Source organism: Pagrus major, chromosome 17 (genome assembly GCF_040436345.1).
Source record: "Pagrus major chromosome 17, Pma_NU_1.0".
NCBI lineage: Eukaryota > Metazoa > Chordata > Actinopteri > Spariformes > Sparidae > Pagrus > Pagrus major.
Genome location: NC_133231.1, coordinates 9192226 through 9213319, shown reverse-complemented (window position 1 = coordinate 9213319; position 21094 = coordinate 9192226). Strand labels below are relative to the sequence as shown.

At 41.7% G+C, this 21094-nt stretch overlaps 2 protein-coding genes across 2 annotated transcripts; one reads left to right on the top strand and one right to left on the bottom strand.

Moving 5' to 3' along the window:
• Nucleotides 1-37: 37 nt before the first annotated feature.
• c17h8orf76 (chromosome 17 C8orf76 homolog) lies at nucleotides 38-3787 on the top strand. Its single transcript, XM_073485286.1, has 8 exons — nucleotides 38-249; nucleotides 913-1014; nucleotides 1603-1746; nucleotides 1959-2009; nucleotides 2118-2262; nucleotides 2387-2519; nucleotides 2806-2938; nucleotides 3099-3787. Exons 1-8 carry the CDS (start codon nucleotides 145-147, stop codon nucleotides 3273-3275), a joined length of 990 nt encoding a protein of 329 aa, XP_073341387.1. The 5' UTR covers nucleotides 38-144; the 3' UTR covers nucleotides 3276-3787.
• Nucleotides 3788-11009: 7222 nt separating this feature from the next.
• On the bottom strand, nucleotides 11010-20593 carry tbc1d31 (TBC1 domain family, member 31). Its single transcript, XM_073486163.1, has 23 exons — nucleotides 20202-20593; nucleotides 19173-19313; nucleotides 18668-18783; nucleotides 18367-18545; nucleotides 18032-18183; nucleotides 17708-17867; nucleotides 17364-17564; nucleotides 17078-17251; nucleotides 16814-16893; nucleotides 16548-16694; nucleotides 16285-16418; nucleotides 15803-15936; nucleotides 15481-15660; nucleotides 15153-15385; nucleotides 14974-15046; nucleotides 14752-14831; nucleotides 14515-14650; nucleotides 14065-14157; nucleotides 12861-12989; nucleotides 12472-12666; nucleotides 12228-12297; nucleotides 11935-12132; nucleotides 11010-11617 (listed from the first exon to the last, which is right to left on the bottom strand). The coding sequence occupies exons 1-23, from the start codon at nucleotides 20270-20272 to the stop codon at nucleotides 11463-11465; spliced, it is 3231 nt and encodes a 1076-aa protein (XP_073342264.1). The 5' UTR covers nucleotides 20273-20593; the 3' UTR covers nucleotides 11010-11462.
• Nucleotides 20594-21094: the final 501 nt, after the last annotated feature.

Genomic DNA, 21094 nt, shown 5'->3' with positions numbered 1-21094 from the left:
CTACTATATTAGTCGTGCACTTTACATAAAAGGACTGTGTAACCACGAGGGTGTAAACAAACAGTACATAAGCTGCTGTTAGCTATTTTTTCGGACACGGGTACCTTCCTGAAATCGGGGGATTCATCGTATTTTCAGTTCCGGATGGAGATATTTGGAAGCACGTTTGACGACTCGGTGTTTTTGGAGGCGAGAAGCCGAGTCTCCGTCACTCTGTCCTCATATAACGCCAAACTGTGTGAACCAGAGGTGAGACTGAACACAAACTTTAGTACAAACACGGGTTAACATTATTTACAGCTTAACATGCTAAATATGGATAAAGTCAGACGTTCCTAAAAGCTTCGTGACGGGATAAAGCTGTAAAAAATAGAGCTGCTAGCTAGCTAGCATATAGCTGAGGTTGACTTGACTGTTAGCACTTTTGCAAGAAGAGAAGAAAACCAAAAGAAAAACAGTTTTATGCCTCCATGGCCGAAGACAAGAAATATAAGATAAAATAAAAATAAACTATAACTTGCATGCAACACAAATAAGATGTACACAGAATTTAAACACTAGAAGTTTATATCATTAACAACGTCAACACATTAATATAAGATTATTAGCTGAACAATAAAATACCTAAAAAAAATCTCCGTTCCCCTATATTATTGTCTAAATACTTATTTAGGCCACATATTTAGTACATGATCTTTTCCATGTGGTGAGCCACTTTCTTATATATTACATTAGCCTATTTTACATGACACATGGTAATGTTTCTGTGAAAGGTGTTCATATTGCTTCACATTGATATTTGTGGCTCTGTGTTGTGACAATAGTGCAATGTGCATGAAGAGCACAGTCAGGGAGGAGCTGACTCAAGTGAAGTGTTTTAAAATTGTAATCTTTTCTCTTGTTTCTCTGCAGTGGTTTTGTGACAGTGCTGCTCTCGACACAGACAACACTTTAGAGAGGCAGAAAGTCTACAAGTTCAGAGGTGACTTGGCTGTGAGACAGGGGAACTATCAGGTAACAGTCATCACCACTCATCTCTAATTTCTAATTCTCATGAATGGCCATTGTGGTTTTTCTGTGATGCTGTCAAACCACCAGCAGAGCTGGCAGAAAGTTACAGATAAGGATGTGGAAGCTCTTGGTTTAATGACATTCATAAATTTACATTTTACTGGCCAGCTTGTCCATGGGGACTATTATGCAACACTGTTGTCACAGGCCGGTATTTGAATGTTTCTGTTGAGATAACAACATGCAGATCTAAAAGCCAATAGGCTTTATTGCTGTTATAAACAGATATGTACAGGTACATACATCTTCTATCCATCAAAAGTCATCTAATCAAATGTATGGATGCACCTAAAAAGCACAACATTTAATGACAAATGAAAGACACAGGAAACGCACTTAGCCACATCTCACTGAAACTCCTCATGTAATCATAGCGAGTTGAATTGTTGAAATATATGTTGAACAACACACATTATACACACACACGTTTATTGTAATAGAACTAACAGAAGTTGCTCAAGGTTCATGAAAGTCTGTGTATGATGATAAAAAGCGTTGTTGGGTGTCTGTTCTTAATGGTGTTGGGTACAGAAAGCCTTGGATGCATACAGCAGCTGTCTGGAGTGGATCGCTGACAACAACCTGACCATCAGGAGAGATGTACTGGAGGGAATGGCCCGTTGCTGCACCAGACTGGGACAGAGGGACAGGGCGCTGGAATTAGCAGCCTTACTGGTAATTCAGTTATGAGCTTTCCATGCAGAACAATGTCTCATATAAGTGACTGTATAATGAAAAAAGTTGATTACATTTTTTTCTGTGATGACAGCCTATTTGAAGGTGCTTGTCTTAGTTTACTAAAATGACAGTAAGGTATCCATCTAAGAGTTAAGGCTTAGAAAACAGCCAGTGCTCAGTAGTAATATATATACTTGATCTTTCTCCAGAGTAAAGAAGCCTCCAACACCTGTCACCTGACCAGCCTCCTGCTGCTCAAGGTCAGCATCAACCACAACACACACAAATGGGAACAAACTCATTTCCCCCCCAAATAATTCTATGGAAATGTACCAACGTCATTGATTAATTGGAAATTTTTACTAAAGGTCACCATCTACCAGCATTTTGGAGTCGTAGGATCCACAATGTTGTGTCTGCAGCAGCTGTGTAACCTGCTGCCCTTCAACCCCTGGCACTGGTACAACCTGGGACAGACGTGTCTGCAGCTGCTCGAAAGCAAAACAACCACAGGTAGGATGGACTGCATTTCCTGTCTAAACACCTGCCTTTAGACCTCTTATAACAAACATGTATATGAGAAATAAATGATTTGTCCTCATGGTTTGATGTGATCTGCTGTATTTACCTTGTCTAGGATCATGTCCCCCACAGAGGTGTGAATCAGCAGAGGAGCAGAATGATGGAGAGACTGAGGAACAACAGGAGGCAGCAGAGCTTGATGAGGACAGAATCTGGCTGAAAGCTTGCACCTGTTTCATCAGGACGAGGTACATCTCTGATGCCATAGTTGATGTGTGCCATTTATGAAGAGGTTAAAGGTGTAATGGCCAGCTGCCGAATTCATACTTAAACAAATGCTGGTATTACAAGACAGGAAGCACTGGGGCTACCTAGTTAGCATGCTAACTTCAGTAGACATCTCTTTGAAATAACATCAAAACTTTAATTTCTTCACATTCTGTTGATAATGAGTTCATTTTTAATATTCTGAACTAAAATTCTTACATTGTGTAACTTTAAATCATAGTGTCTGAATGTCTTCTTGTCTGTCAGACTTCTGTTGAGGATCCTTCGGCAGCAGCAGTCCTCCTTTGTGCTGCAGCGCAGTGAAAATGCCCTCCAGACGTCAGATGAAGTTTTACAGCGCCTAAATCCCAAAGACGCAACCCTGCAGGCTATCACTGAGGTGCAGACCTGCTCTTGCTCTTGTGTTTGTATGCATTTAGTGTCCAAGCCTGTATTTCAGGCAGTTTAGGGTCGGCCTAGGTTTGGAGCTGAGCAAAAGTCAGTGGATGTTTTTTGAACACATGGATACACTTTCAATTTCTCTCTCTTTCATCTCCCAGGTGATGTCAGAGGACCTGATCCCGGAGAAGATGAGGGAGGACTGCCAGGACGGGGAGAGTCTGACCAGTGTGTGTCTGCAGAGCTTCAGGGAGCGCTGGTGGAACAAGATCTTACTAACTGGAGTCCTAGAGACTGATGGCCGTCAACATCGGGCGCAAACGGACACAAAGTCCTGATGCCTGTTTACAGAGAACATGCTGAAGATGCTTCTTGTTACTGTGAGCAAAAGACACAGACTGAATGAACTGAAAGCTTGATCTAGCTCCTAAAACAGGAGTGGACATTAGGTCTGCCAGACCTTATTGATACCACAACGATTCCTCATACAAGTGACAATAGACGGGTCACAAATACAGATTAAATGCTTTTTACTTTTAATGCTGACAATCTCAAAATACCAAAATCACTGCTCAACAGTATATAAATGTCACAGAATGTTTCATGTTCATTTAAAGCACAAGGAGAACTGCACAGTGAATGTTAATCCTACAGTATCAAACGTACACATAGCCATTCATGTTGCATCCACTTCATACTTGGTTACATAATACATGACCGTGGTTCTGTTCTGCATTGAGACAGGAAACAAAGTGAGACTGTATAAAGTCTTTGAATGCTCTGCCTCAAATGTAAAGTATGCCTTAACATGTTGATATCTTAATCATTTTAATTAAACAATTGCATTTTGGTTGTTGTTTTTTTTGTTAAATACTGACAAACAGAAGTAGGTGGAGATAAATGGTAGTCAAGCAGAAATTTTGACATGCCACAGCAGGAAAAGATAGGGCAGTGATTTTCCAATCCTGTTCCTGGGGGCTTTCTATCCTGCATGTTTTAAGTGTTTCCCTGCTCAAACACACCTGATTCAAATGATGAGCTCGTCGTCAAGCTCTGCTGAAGCCTGATAACAACCTATTAATTTCAGTCAGGTGTGTGTGAAAACATTTAAAACATGCAGGACAGAGGGCCCCAGGAACAGGAATGGAAAAACACTGAGTTAGGGTTGAGAGCTCAAGCTTATACTTGGGCTTACCTGTTGGTAAAATGTAGATCAACCTAACTCATTGTAATAACCATATTCCTCTCTACGAGACCACATATATACTTACCTTCAGTGCTCAAATAAGAAAGATAAATTATCCAAAAATTAATCTTAAATTTGTTTAAAAAATATCTTTAAAAAGGTATGGAAACGCATACAATTTTAAGTGTCTTGATACCTCTAGACGCCCTGATAAACAGCACCTCCATAGACATGCCTCTCGATTGTGCATATAACACGTCGTTAACATTATTAGTTCCACCTGTGCCTCTGCTGTGACAAGTCAGAGTATCTGCTGTAAAAAAGGTTTGTCAGCGTAAATGCTAGCACTGATGATTTACACATTTATCTTAACAGGTAAGAGCTGTCTGCATCAAACATCAGCTGTTCACACAATAATGAGCTGGCACCTTTTTATTCACCTCTCAGTAGTTGAACAGTTTCCTGTGGCAGAAGCTTTGCCAGGTGCTCTTGAAGGCTTTCAAAGCATAATAATAAAACATTGAAGATATTTAAGATAAAAAAAAATGAAAAAAATAAAAATTAACAATTATAGAGCCGGTATGTACAGAAGCCCTAAAGGGCCATGCATTCATACATTTTATTTCCTCCGTTTTCCCGTGATAACGAGTTAATTTCATTTGTCTTCTCAAGATCTCGAGTTATTATCTCGAAATAACAACTGTTGTTTTCCCGAGATAACGGGATAATTTTCTCGAGATCTCAAGATAACGATATACTTAATTCGAGATCTCGTCATTAACTACATAGCTGGTCAGCTATGTAGTTAACGACGACATCAGGCTCACTTAGATTGCGCCGCCGATATAGCTGAGGCCTTGCTAACTGTCTTTTTAGATTACGCACACTAATGTGTATATTATCTATAATAGCAAGGCATAATGCTATTTCAGCCTGTGTCAGGCCTTGATTGAAAAGATATGTGACGTGGTGATCGATATGCTCTTGCTCCTCTGACATTGCTACACTGAATGATGTTTCCTGCAATGATTTAATATACTACACTATCGTTTTGTTTTCTCAAGAAAATTATCCCGTTATCTCGGGAAAACGGCAGTTGTTATTTCGAGATAATAACTCGAGATCTCGAGAAAACAAATGAAATTAACTCGTTATCACGGGAAAACAGAGGAAATAAAATATATGAATGCATGGCCCTTTAGGGCTTCCGTAGGTATGAACAGACTTTCTTCTCTTATTTCACACGGATAAAAAAAGCCTTCACACTTATTTAACCTGCACAGGTGTTTCCACCTAACTGCCTGATTCGACCTCTTCAGTACTGTGCAGGTGTGACAGACAGTATTTAATCAACCTCTCCTTCCTGTTACTTCTGTTGTATCATGGCAAGACAATAATCAGCTGTAATCAGCTCATAACTAACCTAACCCTGACACCACAACATTCTTGTCTTTTAATCACGTTACAATAAATGTCTACCGCCCCTCGTGATTTAAAAACATTTAATGAACAAAAGCCTCGATTGTTGTTATTAAATCAACATTTTGGTTTTAGGAAAATATACTTTTTTTGGTATTTTTATGCCTCCGTGCCAGCAACAGCGACAGGAAGCATTATGTTTTCGGGTTGTCCATCCAGCACATTCTTGTGAACGCGATATCTCAAGAATGCCTTGAGGAAATCGTGTCAAATTTGGTGCAAATGTCCACTATGACTCAAGGATGAACTGATTAGAATTTTGGTGGCAAAAGGAGTGCATGGAGGCATACAGCCGCAATGTGGTAATTCTAGTTTTTAAAAATACACATCATTACACAGTGTCTACACTATATTTCTTTGACCTGCCTGTGTTTGCGTGTCAATGACGTCCGTCTTTGTCTGTCAGGTGTTGGTTGTGTTTGTGTTGAGACCTGCTCCTCTGAAGCCTGCTGAGTGGCTATCAGTCATGCTCTTGCTCCTTCCTAATGGCGAATTCATGCCACTGTGAAACGGCCTCCAGCCCACCTGCTGTCCCATCCCGTAGGTGGTGCCGAAGGAGCTGTGGCGAGCCACAGGTCTGGGTCTTGCAGCGTAACTCTGAGGCATCCAGTTTAGCCTCGGAGGAAGCGTCACCTGCTGGGAGGTGTGGTGCTGTAGATGTAGTTTGGTTCCTGTAGCTTGTGAGAACAGCCTGGTGTCGGACTGGAGCTGAGTTTTAAGATGAGTGCCCATGGTTGTTGGTGCTGTCGGAGCCTCTGTGGTTGGGTGTGACTGGAGGGGAGGTTTGTGGGGCCTCAGCAGCTGCTCTTGCCTCCTGGTTCCTGTTTGTAGACCAGACGTGTGTTCTCTTAGGTGGGTTGAAGGGAACAGGAGGCCTGTCTTTGCTTGTTTTTGCTGTGATGTGGAAGGAGACAGGACTGTGGAATGATCAGTTACAAAGTCTACCTTTTGTTTGAAGTTTAGTGAGCAGTACCATTGTTGTCTTTGTGTGTTTAGACCTGCAGCAGTCCCCAAAGGCTTTATTAGTCTGTCTCCAGTCCTCTGCTGAAAGGCAAGACCTTCAGTCCCCACATTATGGTGCTCGAGAGTTGAATCAGTCTTGAAAAGTGATTGATAATGGACAGCCCTGTGCGGTCCCTGTCTGGGGGATGCAGTGTGAGGAGGGTTTGGCTCATGAACTTTCACATTCTTCTCAGCTGTCGTGGTGACAGGGAGGCTGGTGAGCTGAGACTGAATGTCTGAGAAATGAGTCTGACTGAGGGGGTTCGAGTGGCTCTGGATCTTGTTTTTATTCTCCTCCAAAGGTTCCACATTTTTTTGTGCATCCGGCTGGGTGCAGACAGCTCCTAGTATACGCTTTGGCTTTCCCGTAGAAACACTCCTCAGTGCTCCTGGTTGAGCCAGAGGTTTTGGTTGTGGAGGTTTTTCATGCATCTGTGTACCAGGGCCTGCTCTGTGTAGACGCAGAGTATGACCTTTGCTGTGCTCCAGTTCCGGATTAGATAAAACTGGCATGTTTGCTGTTGTCTGAATGTTCTGAGCACCTTCATCCCAAACCCTTTGGCACACTGTTTTGGCCTGGCTTGATTTCGACTTAGTGACATCGGTGTTCTCGTTCTGAGCTGCATGTAATGTGGTGTGATGAGGGAGATTGATGTAAGTGACAAAGCCGGGGACTGATGTAGAGCTGGAGTACAGCCTGTGGAATTCCTGATGGAAAGGTACGACCGCTCTGCCCTTCAGAAGCACAGCCAGACTACGATGGACCTGCCATGACAGCCAGGAGAAGCTGAGGTCGCAACACACACGCACACACACACACACACACACACACACACACACACACACACACACACTAGAGCATTAATGATAGCGCCTACAACGAAAAAGAAATCTGACAAATACATTCGATATACTGCACACTTTGAGAAGACAGTCATATAGCAAGATTTGCTGTTTGAATATGCGTTCATGTCCATGCATACAGCATATATACATATATATATATATATATATATATATATATATATATAGAGAGAGAGAGAGAGAGAGATGTGTGTGTGTGTGTACCTGAATGAGCCAGTCAGCACCTCAGTCCAGTCAGTGATGATAAAACTCTCAGCAATCTGACCAGTCAGCCTCCTGCCCGTCTTTGCACAGTAGGTCTGTCCACTGATGCTGCGTATTGACAGTTTCTACACACACACACACACACACACACACACACACACACACACACACACACACACACACACAGGACAGTGAATCTTTAATATGTATAATTTTGTCACTTGTGTTCAAAAAAACTAAACAAAAAGAACTAATATCCTTAATTGAAAAGTTGACAAAAGTTTGATAGTTATTTGTAGCAGTTATTTTGCACAAAACAATGTAATTTAATAGTCAAATGGTTATTGAGTCCATTACAACAGTGACTGCTTACGTCCAAATTTTTTTTTTTTCTTTACATTTGGTTTGTAAATCAGCATCAAGTCCATTCAAATGTCATCTGTCATTTGGTTTCATACATTGGTGACGTTGTATTCTCAAAAGTCCCCTGATTTTCAAAGCACAGACTTTGACACACCTTGTTTTCTTCTGGGCGATCATAGAGTTAAACACACATTATGACATTTCTGCTGCTCAGGGGTATCTCAGTTAGTTTGATGATGTCGTGAAGTAGCGAGGGATCATGGGAGTTGTTGTCTGTTTGGAAAATAACCACTTTTTCTGATTAAATCTGTGTGAAATGTTCATGGTTGAGATAAATAAAGTTTTTTCCTGTCATATTTAATCCAGTTCTCTGACTTCCTTCCTCTCTCCGACACATCATCTGATGTTTTCCTTGTTTCCCTGATTATAGCAGCTAGAGAGGGTAAAGGGGATATGACGCCACTGACAGGTGATCAAATGATACACACTATAACCTTGAGTAAAATTTTCTGGATTTAAATATTGTTGGAAACACTCGGGATCATGCGAGTACACAACTCAACCAAATTTAACATAGATCAAGTTGATTTTTGGACTTTTTAATGCAGAAATTTTACAAATGCCTTTAAAGCAGCCAACATCACAGTTTTTAAGTCTTTCTTTTAGAATGAGGCTTTGAATTTGTAAGTTTTTAAACTGGTCTGTGTTTGTGAGGTTCGTTGGAAGGTGAGGGAGAAATGTGATGCAGTGCTCGTATGTAAAGAAAAACCTGGTTTGATTGTTTTTTATCTAAGGGGTACAAGTTGAAGTAGGGTATACATAAACCACGAGTACTCTGTTAACTCACAGGAAAGTTTTTGCTGTCGAGTTTGAGGTCCTGCCACATGCTGACAAACAGGTCCAGGTTGAGGTGATCCAGCAGCAGGTGAACAGACACATTCCTCTTCCTGCTCGCCTCCAGCAAGTCACATAGCAGCTCTACATCACTGAAGCTATCCATCACTATGGCTAAGGCCTGCACGGACAGACATCAATCACTGTGTATTTGGCTTATCAGCACACAAGATCCAGAACCAACATTTTTCTTATCAGCCTTTCCACATGCAAACACAAACATGTGCAGGACACACACACCCACACACACCTACCATTGTGGCCTTTCTGATGAACTCTCTAACCAGGTCTTTCATGCCTGCTGCCCTACTGTCGGACTGGAAATACACCTCAAGTTTGTTCTCTTCCAGTACACGACCAGTCGTCTTCACATCTGGAAGAGACAAAAACATAATTAGAAATTGCAGCAAATGAGATATAAAAACAAAGAAATATATTGCTGAGAAAAGTGCATTTGTCGGACTGACTGACAATCTCAAAAATCCAGAGTTAAAACACCAGAAAGATTGTATTTAAGCACTTCTGTCAGAGTATTGCCATCCACAAAAGCTCCTACTCCTATAATACCTTTCAGGCTGCTCAGGTCCAGACCTGCCACACAGGGCTCACTGTCTGTGGATGTCATGGGACATTGTGTGGCAGACTGAGAGCCAGCAGAAAAGCTCTCAAACTCTTTGTCATCATCATCAGATTCACCAGGATCAGCTGCATAAAGCACAAAACCCTGCATAAAGCTCATATAAATAAAAGGTAATGCAACCAGCCAACATTTTATTTTCTATCCAGTAAATCAATCTGATGTCTGTTCTGTGTTTTCAAACACAACAGACTGTGTAAAAAGGAAAAAAACATGTAAAAGCAAATATTTTCAACCTGTGCTGCCATCTCTGCCATTTTCCAGGATGTAAATCTTCTCCAGCTTTGACAGAAAGTCCACTTCTCCCTCTGCCTCCAACACCTCGTGGTATCCCCGTAAGCCCAGACTGAGCAGGGAATCTGCTGCCAGCCGAGCGCTTTCATTGTGGCTCAGGTCCAGCATGGGTCTGCTGGCTATGAAGCCAAAGTAAGAGGAAGGGATGCGAAGGTCTTGCACCCGCCGCCTCACCTTTCCCTGGGGTTTTGACCTCCTGTACGACAGCACGGACACACTGCTGGCATCCATGGATGATGGAATCAAATTCAAGTTGTTTGCTCATCAGTTATCCCATCAGACAATTATTTGAGCCACACAAAGGCCTCTGTTGCAGCTGTGCATGATCCTCAGAGCCTGAACGAGACGTTTACCTGCTGGTCCTCTGACACTAGTGAAAGAATTTGTGGTTGAAGCACAGTGAAAAGTAAAGAGACAAAGCTAGATACGCCCCACCTTAGGGCAAGACGCTTTCACAAGTGATGAGAGGTGACAGGTGAGAGCTGAGAGCAAAAGTCATGCAAGAAGATTTTTGGTATGACCTTTCAGGATCTGAAGACAGAAAATTCACAAGAAAGTATGTCCATATATAAACATAGCAAATATATACAAATATTAGTGAACTTTGGCCTCAAGATATATTTCTATATTCCTGAGACACCGAGTGTGTGTTTCTGGTTTTTAATAATCAGGTCAAGAGTGAAAGAACAAAAAGATGATGACTGATTTTGCTGATTCAGTGCTGATGAGCAGAGATAAAAGATGGGCGGAGGGGAAAAAAAGAATGAGTGACAGGAATGAGGATGGCTGTCGCTTCAGCTCATGTCAACCTGAGTGCTTAAAGGACTCAAAGGCAGGCAGCTGAAGGCACACCCAGACAGAGCAGGAGCAGACAGCTCCTTCATCTGTTTTACACTCATTACTTTTTCACTTCTTGACTTTCATATGCCATGTTGTCTAATTAGTCATAAACCGTCTAATCTATGTATTCTGTGTATAGAAAATGGCACCTAGAGCTGTAAAGATTTTGTGAAGGCTAAGTTTGAGGAGCTGAATTACAAATCAGTGACTTCTACAATTACTGAACTGTTCCTTACCGACAATAACATTTAAAAGCTAAAGTAGCGCATGTAGATCTTAAAAGGCACAATCAAACACAAGATAAAATCATGATTTTTAAAAACATTTAATCCAAAACTGGTTTTAAATAAGACAAATTATACAAAAATAAATTCAAAGAAAAAAATCGCAGCAGCAGAAATATTTAAAAAAACATGAATATTTACAACTGAACACTAAATGGAAGGTGGTCTGATAACAAATTCAGAGGGGTAATACTTGGAGGAATATTATTAGAGAACCCATCCAAGCAAGGAAATGTTTTTATGGAGGAGATGGTTTTCATTAGATAGCAGTTGATGTTGTGGAGTTAACTACTTTGATGCTGGTTGCATTAAGAATTTATAGTTAATGATCAGCTCAGGAAGGATGGTAGATGAGCACTTGAAAAAATTAAAGACAGCAGCTAGCTGATATGCCCCTCAGTCTGAGTCACTGTTTGTGTTGTTCTAGCTCGTCAGGGATGAAAGATGTTTTTCTGACACTGTGAAGACGGAGCTGTGGTCACTGAGAGACAGAGGACAGTGTGTGGACAGACTGTGAGGACGCAGAGCTGCCCTCTTTGGCTCTGGCCGCCAGCTTCTGCCTCAGTGCTCGGATTTCCTTCAGCAGTTCTCTTTCGCTGCTGTCTAGCTGGGCTCGGCCTCGGTCCAGAGAAACTGACAGAGAAACAAGACAGGAGCACACAGGAAAATAAGTTATATAAATACTATTAATAATGATGCTCATATTACATTGAGCAGCAACAAAAACAATTAGTTGATTGGCACTCTTATATTAAAGTGAATATCTTCAGGTTTTAGACTCCCTTTTTTGCTGCCTACTAGCCAAAAGAAACAAAACCCTTATTATTTGAGAAAATAATCAGCAGATTCATCAGTAATGAAAATAATATTTGGTTGCAACAGATACCAACTCAACAGAAGCTGTCTTTATCTTCTCTTATTAATCACAGCACACATCTACAAAGACTCACAGTTGGTGGAGGTGCTCTCTGAAGGTGAACTGCTGTTCAGACACACCATGTTGGTTCCTGCCTGCTTTGGAGAGGTGGCACAGTTGAGTCTCGTTGTTGGACCGCCAGTGCTGGTTCCAACAGAGACAGCAGCGGAGGCACTGTGTCTATGAGGAAGTCCTCTGGTCGAACACAGCGGCCTCGTCTGTCTCTGGCCGTCTGGTACAGAGCAAACACTGAGGTTAGATCCAAGTCTGGATAATAGACGGATCACACACAGGCCACAGACAAAACTGGTGTATGTGTAGTGATACCTGTGTCTGCTGAAGTCAGGGGCTGCTGCTGCTCTTGTAACTGCGCTCTGGCACTCATCACTTCATCCCACTGCAAATTAATAACATGTAACAGTATTTCACACAATGAATTAAGAGCTATTTTGTGATACAGATTTTAAAGGCAATAGAAAAGCCCATACATTCTGTCATACTAATTGCACATATACAAGCCAGCTTATCATGTAAACTGATGTGTTGACAAACATTCTCTTGTTTTTCTCACCTTCCTTCCTGCCACATCTCTCACAGTGTCAGCCAGTCTCTCCTCCTCTGCCAAGGTTCGCCTGTGAAGCTCTGCCAGTCTCTCCCTCTTCCTCTCCTGCTCCGCATCCACCTGCTGCAGGCGCTCCGCCACCTCTCTCTGCCAGTCTGACTCCAGGCCCAGCTGGCACGCCTCCGCCAGGGACTCCTCCAAGGCCTGTGTGTGTGTGCAGAGAGAGAAAGTTAACAGATACACAAGGAGAGGATCATGGGTACCTGTGCCAAAATCAGTGTTTGAATGACTGTGACTTTGATAGTTTCTTGTAAAGCCAGACGGATTTACTACGAGTCCATCGAGATTGTGCGCTGACATATGTCAATATTATGGCCATGCTGGAATGTGTCACTGACCTGCATGTTTGTCTCGCTGCTGTGTAGCAGGTCTGTGTAGCTCCCCTGCTTTTTATCTGCCCTCCTCATCCTCATCTCCACCTCCTTCTCAACCTCCTGTCCCATGCGCTCCTGCTCCTTCAACAGGTGCTATGGGAAACAAAAAACAAAACAAAATGTGTGACGAAGTATTTCTTGTTTTACTGCCCTCTGTGTTTGATCATAAGAATCTTAATGCAGGCCACCTAATACAGAATATGTGTTATCCATTAAAAAAGATTATATCTAAAGGGGGTACAACACTGAAAAGTCCTGTATTAGGTATTTTTCTTCCCATAATTTATTTTGTTTCAAGGTGATGCAAAGACTCACTTTAATAGGGTTAAGGAACCCATTTTCTATCATTGAGTAAACTGAGAGCCCCTGACCAAGTGACATGTTCTCTGATCAACTGAACTGAACAACTGATCAAATGAACAATTATCCCAAATATTGAATATAATAACTGCAAGAAGTTTGTGTAAAAACAGTGATTTGGATGTAATCTGAGAGATTACAGAGACTATTTCCTGTGAATATTGCATCAGACACAAGTTTTTCTGATATTTTTAAGAATTGTTTACATAACTTTCTACCTGTATTGTGTACTTTCTCATTTTTAACAATCATACATATTTTATAGGCTTCTTTTTGGATAGATTCAGTGTTGTCTTCTCCCTGACATTTGACTTTTGTTCAGTTAGCTGTTTTAACTGTGTATTTTTTTAATGTAGGACTAGCCTATTAGTAAAGACACTGTGAATATAGCTTCTGTTCAGCTCACCTCGCCCTTATCCTATTAGATGTTTTTAGTTAATATCTTAAATTATAATGATTTAAGCTTTAAAATTGATTTAGTTTTCTGAACAGAACTGAAAGAAATGCTGAGCAATAGGTCCACTGTATATATTGTTTTGTAAAAAAGTTTCTGACACCTCTTAAAATCAAGAAGGCCAGACAACCTCCCGGTGAAGCTTTGGTGACCCCTGGTGGGTGTTGGGACCATCAGTTTGGGAACTAGTGATCGATATAATATCCAGTGGGAAAGAAGTGGGAACATGCTTCCAGGTATTTCAATCGTGAAATGTTTGGGAGGGGGATAAATAAGTCATCAACAAGTCAAAGGAGGAGACAAAAGACGAGGCTGGGAGAGAGGAGGGAAGGTTAAATGCAACATCCTCCTCACCTGTTCAAGCCGCCTCCTCTGAGCCTCCAGCTCCATCTGTCTGACTTCTAGATCCTGAACTGCTGCAGCTGTTTCTCGCTCCCGGAGATCCATCTGTAGCACAACATAAAGGTTATTGTTGGGTTAGTACTCCAACATGAAGGTTATTAAGTCAATGACAGACGGAGACAAACACATTGATCATGATAAACAGAGTAGAGGAGCAGACCTCTGCTATTACAAGCTTCCCCTTTAGAAACCCCCCCAAAAAACCTCAAAATGATATAATAACCAGTCACTGTTGGGTTCTGAAAACATATGCAGTCTAGTTTTACTTTATTTTTTAAATTTTGCGTATAAAGTATAAAAACACAGTTCTTAAAGGAGAGCAGCAGGGGAAAAACCTAAATGACAAGACATCACTCCTTTCTATAAAAAGACCTTGAATCTTGGTCATCAGGTTGTGTTTACCTTCCTGCCGATCTCCTGCTCTAGTTCTTGGATCTGCGAGGCCTTCAGGTCCTGCTGCTTTTTGAGGAAACGCCTTCTGGTTGCATCCAGCAGCTGTATCTCCTTCACCTTCAGCTCTCTCTTCATGGCTGCCAACCTGCAGAGGACGGAGCAGTGTCAACAACCAGTTCTGCTCTACCCCATCTCTTTTATTTTTTGCTCATAGCTCAACTTTGGAGGTTGGAAGTGTCTTTTTACTTTGCCCTCTGCTGTGTTAGTTTTTCCTCTTCTTGTGCCAGGATGTTTCTGCGCTGTTCCTCCGCCTTCTGCAGCAGCTCCTGCGTTCAAATCAAAGTCCTACGATTCATTTCACTTCATTTCCATCCAGAGGTTGCATTTCATATGCTAATTAACTACATGTGCAGGCATAAATTACAACAAATTCTGTGCTTAAAATTTATTTTGAAAAACTGTATCTACCTGTTGTGCATAATAAGCCTCCTCTTCAGCTTGTCGATGCACAAAATCTGCACGCAGGGCTGACACCTCCTGCCTGATGAGACAAACACACACACGTCATCTGTTGCATCTTTTGTCACTAAGACTCTGAAGTGTATTATTGTACATTCATTTAGCTAATAAAACATGCATTTTCTCACCTCTCGCGGAGATACTCCATCTCCTGCAGTCGTATCTTCTCCCTCTCCCGACTCTGGTATTCCACAATGAATTCTGGGTAATGGTTAAACACGGGGTACTGGCCTTTGGTCAGCGGTGTAAAGTCAGAAAGCATAGTCCTGGGATGGATGTCAGCCGGTGTGCTCCCCATGAGCCGGTAGGCCTCCTTTATCATGGCTCCCACATCCAGGTTGTTACGGTGGTGGAAGAAATACTGAGAGGAAATGATAAGAGAAGATTTTACTGAGGAGGAAAACTGACTGACTGTGGGGCTGATTTTATTTTCAGAGGCGAGGACAAATTGGTTACCTCAAAGTCCTGTTTCTGGGAGCACAGAAGGAGAGGCTCACGGCAGCAGGTGATGTAGGCCACGCAGGCCATGAGCAGGAATGACGGATGGTTGGAGAAGATCGAGTCAAAGAGTCGGAGCCACTCATCACGAGTCAAAACCTCTGAGAACAACGTCTCCAGCAGGGGCCACACATACAGCTATAACAGATACACAGAATAAAATGTGTAAATGTAAACAGGGCAGAGACATGTGGTCACATGGGTGTTCCTGGACAGCCTGTTAGACAACTCGTGCACCCTTTTCTGTCCATTGTGTTTAGCTGTGGACAGCTGCGCTTACCTGTGAGGTGATGCCACAGTCCACCAGGTGTTGCAGCAGTTCCTTGTCGTGATGAGCCAGAACGTTCTCCGCCATGCTCAGGACGTTCAGAGGAGGATTGGGGAAGTACTCGAACCAGTGCTGACACCAATTCACTGGACAAAAAAACAAAAGACTTGACTTTGCCTGAAGACATTTAGATGCCTGATAAACAGAGACAAAATATTTCTCAATCCTTCAGTGTCACAAGTCTTCAACCTTGGCTTGCTAACACTAAGAAGCAGTGTTGTTTGGTTGTACGTTATAAATGTAGCAGTGCCATTCTCTACACAAATTCTGCAGTAATTAAAGACAGAGGACTCAAAGACGTAGCTCAAAAAAATACTGTAAAGCTTCAATGAAGCAGTGCTATGATATGCAGCTGTGTAGAAAACCCTTAATATTCATATTTTTGTGTTTACTGAGAAAATGGCTCTTCATACACATTCACAACCATTAAATACCTATGACAGTGGCCACCACCTCGAAGCAGAGCATTGGGTTGTTCTGGAAGAGCTTGACGAAAGGGAAGGCTATCAGGGGAAGGTACTCCACCTCCCCAAAGATGGCTGCCCAGTGAGCTAAGGCAGACAAAACCCTGTGGAGTGGAAGAAAAAACAGAATCATTGAATGGCTGAAAATCATGTGATTTCAAAAACAGATATAAAAAAAGACTTAATTGATTATTCTGTATTTCAATTAGTGTACTTATGAGTTGCATGGGTACCTCTGCAGTCCCCTCTGCAGCTTGTGACTTTTGATTGGGTATTTATCATGCAGAGTGAGGTAGGCTGAATGCAGTCCTTTGTCAGTCAGGCTGCTGTATGCCGCGTGGTTCTCTGGGAGAAACAACAAAGACCGCCATACAAACATCCTGCAACACAGACACACAGGCTAATCATGTAAATCTTAAAAATTCATGAGCTTGACAGTGTTGGCACGCACGTCATCAGATACATGAATAGATCCTCCTACGATGAAAGTAATCTTTACCTGTATTTAGCAGGATATTCTCCAAACGCCTTGAGCAGAGCCACCAGTCTCTTCTTATTCAGACCAGCAGGCAGTTCATTCTATTGACAGACACAAAACCATAACACTCTATTAGATTACAAAGTTTTACAAAAATTACAAAAAGAGAGGGAAATGCTTTGTGCTTACTTGCAGTTGAACATCCCTATGATAAATAAAGCTTTATGTCACTCCACAAAAAGAAATTAAATTTAAAAAAAATGAGTTAGGACGTGTTGTTCCCACCTCTTTATCCTCAGCTGTAGACCCAGCAGTGGGTCTGAGTATCTTCACCTGTGTCCGCCTCCCCGAGCTCTTGGCTGGTCTCTGAACGACCTCTGACCTGACTTTGACCTTCAGGTTAGACAATTCCTGATCGGGATCACCGCCAGATACTACTGCCACCTGGGAGGGAGGAGGCTGGGCACACAAGCACAAAATAAATACACACATACAGAGCAATATCTTATCAGCAACAAATCAACTCGTGCCACTGTTTACATCATTAGACTGTTATCCAGCTGACTGTCACCTTGTTTAATTCCTGGGTGAGACTCTGAACGCTGTAGACATTGATACTGCCGTTGTCCATGATGGCCACAACATGTCGGCCGTTAGGGCTGACCGCCACTGTGGTGATTGCGTCGTCATGGGAACCCATGTGGAAGAGCAGCTTGCAGGTGTGAATGTTGATGAAGCGCATCACGCCGTCCTGGCTCAGTACGCCGAGCGTCTACAGGGAAGAGAAAATAATACGCAGGGCAGACACGCTTACTGTGGAGAAACACGAACATGTTAAATAAATGTACAGACACTCTGAAACTGAAACAAACAAGAATCTACTGCAGGGGAACAGAGGAAGTGACAGAGGAGTACCTGGCTGGCTCCTCCATCAAAGCTGTCAGGCAGAAATTCCAGCTGTCGCACGGTTCGGACCTGGGTGGGCATCTGAATCACCCTGACCAGCTGTTTGCTGTCCAGACACCACAGGTGGAGCAGGTTGGAGCGCCCACCAGCAGCAAGGCTCTTACCATCACTGCCAACACAAGTCAGGTATATCAGTGTTTTTATGTAGCCTTATGATTCCCATTTACTTTCACTTTAATTGTGCATATTAAGTGTTTTTATGTAAACAGATACAACTAAAAACAAGTCTTATAATCCGTGAGCTAGTTAGTGGTTGTGATGTGAGAGACCCACCGTGTGACAGCGAAGGCCTTGTAGGAGATTTTGGGTCCACAGTCGGGGACCGGGAGCTGATATTTGCAGAACAGTGTGTCACTCTCCCAAGCAAAGATGGAGTCATCACTGAAACAGCTGAGGATGGTGTTACTGAGAGGCAGGAAAAACACCTGCAACACAAACAACAGGGTGCTATAAATTTACCTGGCACGTAGTATTAACATCTTAAAATTAACCAAATACCTAAATCCTAATTTGACAAAACAACACAATCCTTGGACATATGATTACCTTCATGAAGTGATTAAACTACTATTTGTAAATATTTTCATTCGCTAAATCTGTATGTTTACCCTCTGAATGCCAACAGACTGTTTGATGTTGAGCTTCCTCTTCCTCTGGAAGGTGTCCAGGTCCCAGAGCTGAGCCGTGTCCAATGATGTGCTGATGGCGTAGCGACCGGAGCTGTGGACAGAGATGGATGAAACTGCTCCCTCGTGACCTCGCATCCAACTGACCAGCTGCTTTGTGTCTAAAAGAAAGATAATGACACAATGTGCAGATTCATTAAAAATAAACTTGTGTGAAAAAAAACAGAGTACATCCATAAAATTACCATTAAAAGAACTAATTGTGTGGATGCGTCCATTATACCTTTGTCAAAGCACTTGATGGTGTAGTCAGCCAGGGCCACAAGGAACTCTGTGGTCCTGTGGAGGCTGAATGCCAGAGCAGTGCAGGCCTGTCCCGTCTTCTGCACCAGACGAAATCTGGACCGAGGAAGAAGCAATGAAAAACACAAGACCAGAGAAATGTGAAAGCATGCTAAGTTTGAGTGTATGCTCACTTCAAGGTCTTTTTCCACTCTAAACAGAAAGGGCAAACATTTATGATAGAAACACAGTCAGGTACTTGTAGATGAAAAGAAGAATGGGAACAAGATAAGAGTGTGTAGTATTTGTCTTCTTCTGCTCTAAATAGAAAACATTCTATGACAAGAAGTATTAGGTGCAGTAAGTGATCCATAGTATCTGTGAATATGTCATAATTTGAATGCAACTAACTGTCATAAATCAAATAAGAATAATAAATATAATGTGTTAACAAACAAATACTAAATCCAATGTTATTGTTTGGGGGCTTTTGAGCAGAGTCAGACCTGTTTCTACTGATGTCAAACACATAGATGTTGCCATGGTGATCCCCTGCCAGGAAGGAGTCTCCTGTGGCGTCAAAGGCCACATGGAGGAAACGCACCGTCTTGGCCTGCTGAGCAGTGCGGACCACCGTCACCAACACACTGAGGAAGACAAACAACACACATTAAAGGAGAAACACATTAAATCTGAAAGCATTCAGATTAATAGCAACACAATTCTGTGAGTCATGGCTGCTCTCTAGTGGTCAGAATACACCCTGAAAAATAAAACAGCAGTCAAATGCTATTCTCCTGCAACAGCTTGCGCCAGTGTCACAAACACTTTGAGGCTGCTCAGCTGCAGAGGTGCTACTTATTTACCAGTTCTTAAAATAGAAAAATGGTGTCATTTTTAGGACATGATTGGACTCTTATAGTTTTAATAAACATTTAATTAATCACCTACATATTAGATTAGACTGAATACTACATGAAAACACTGACATTGAATATATTATCAGTGATATCCAGGTTCTGACTTGGATATATTCTTGATATTTGATTTAGTTAATATTGACCAAGACTCGTCAAGGTAATCTTAGCCTATACACTTATAGTACACTTCTAGACAGGTGGTTATCAAAGAGGGTGCTTAAAATAAGGAAAATGTCTTTATAGAGCTTTGATACTTTCCATCTTCATCCTCCAACTTAAAATATAATCATATAATGGAATTTAGAACAGCCAAAAAGAACAACGACTAAAAAATCTTTGTGGCATCCGTTGTGAGTAAAATGTTTTAGCCTGTAAAGTTATTTATAATGTTTGCAATTCAAGTGTTTCGAGTTGATACTTGTGTGAATGTAACAGGAGTGCAACAAGTGTGACTGAGCATAACTAAATAGCAAGCAGTTAGACACCTTGTACTGTTATGTGAGGCTCAGAAGTATGTCAGGGAGAAATCCTACAAAATAATCGACATGAGTCTGTCACCATCAGGTACACCTGTAGGAGACCTAGTTAAGCACCATTAAGCTATTTCAGACCTACCCCTTTCCTAGTGTTGGTTTTCGATGCCAGACTTTCCCTTCTTCTTTGTTTCCGATGTCCGTCACCTCCATTTTTAAAGACGTCTGTTAGAGACTCGGAATAAATACGGGAAACAAGAATATCTCCCTTACTCAACGCTAACTTACTGCTGCTGCCCCAGTTTGCAGTAGCATGGCTAGCTAGCGGGCTAACCGACTAATCTCTTTTCACAGGCGGAGCAAACAGCGCGAAATTTGAAAGAGCAACATGCAGTGTGTTTAGTTTAAAGTCACGACCCGAGACGCCGTAAAGCTCAGCACCATTTAATGTTAATCACATCAGCAGTCAAGCTGAACCAACTACGCGAACAATTATCCTCAACTTCAGCTTCAAAAGACTTTTTGGCAGTTTGTTTTGAGGACGGTTATTTTGTCGCTCAAAGTTGACGTAAAGGGTAAATAGAAGGGTGCATCATGGGAGTTGTAGTTCAAATACTACTCAGAGAGGGCGTAAACCAAAATGTACCTTGTTTCATTTCATTACTAATCTCTCTGAGAAACACAGGCAGATATTATTATATTACAATATCACTACTCTATTTACAAATAGGTGAAATAAGTGACAACCATGATTAATATCATTATAATTAAATGCCAATTCAGTCAGTGCAATATTATAAGCTCCTGAATGTCCTTTATAGACCTTAGAAGTTTCCTCCACCAAAAATCGATTTTCAATATCTGGCAAGTCCTTCTCTGTCTCTAATGGAAAAATTAAAGATGTTCTGTCTAAAAGTCACCAGAGTGACTGTAATAACTGTAATTATTATGCAATCTTTGGTGGATACAAAAGCCAATTTTTTAGGCTTACCATGGGTGGAGGTTCATTTCAAATTTAAATGCTGTAAATCTAAA

Excerpts from the sequence above, each read along its gene's own strand:
- c17h8orf76 (XM_073485286.1), top strand. The coding sequence starts at position 145 with ATGGAGATATTTGGAAGCACGTTTGACGACTCGGTGTTTTTGGAGGCG. Across the intron at positions 2,263-2,386 it reads CGAAAGCAAAACAACCACAG|GATCATGTCCCCCACAGAGG; the intron begins GTAGGATGGACT and ends TACCTTGTCTAG. Across the intron at positions 2,939-3,098 it reads CCCTGCAGGCTATCACTGAG|GTGATGTCAGAGGACCTGAT; the intron begins GTGCAGACCTGC and ends TTCATCTCCCAG.
- tbc1d31 (XM_073486163.1), bottom strand. The coding sequence starts at position 20,272 with ATGGAGGTGACGGACATCGGAAACAAAGAAGAAGGGAAAGTCTGGCAT. Across the intron at positions 15,386-15,480 it reads CCCAGAAACAGGACTTTGAG|TATTTCTTCCACCACCGTAA; the intron begins GTAACCAATTTG and ends ATTTCCTCTCAG. Across the intron at positions 12,667-12,860 it reads GCAGCGAGACAAACATGCAG|GCCTTGGAGGAGTCCCTGGC; the intron begins GTCAGTGACACA and ends ACACACACACAG.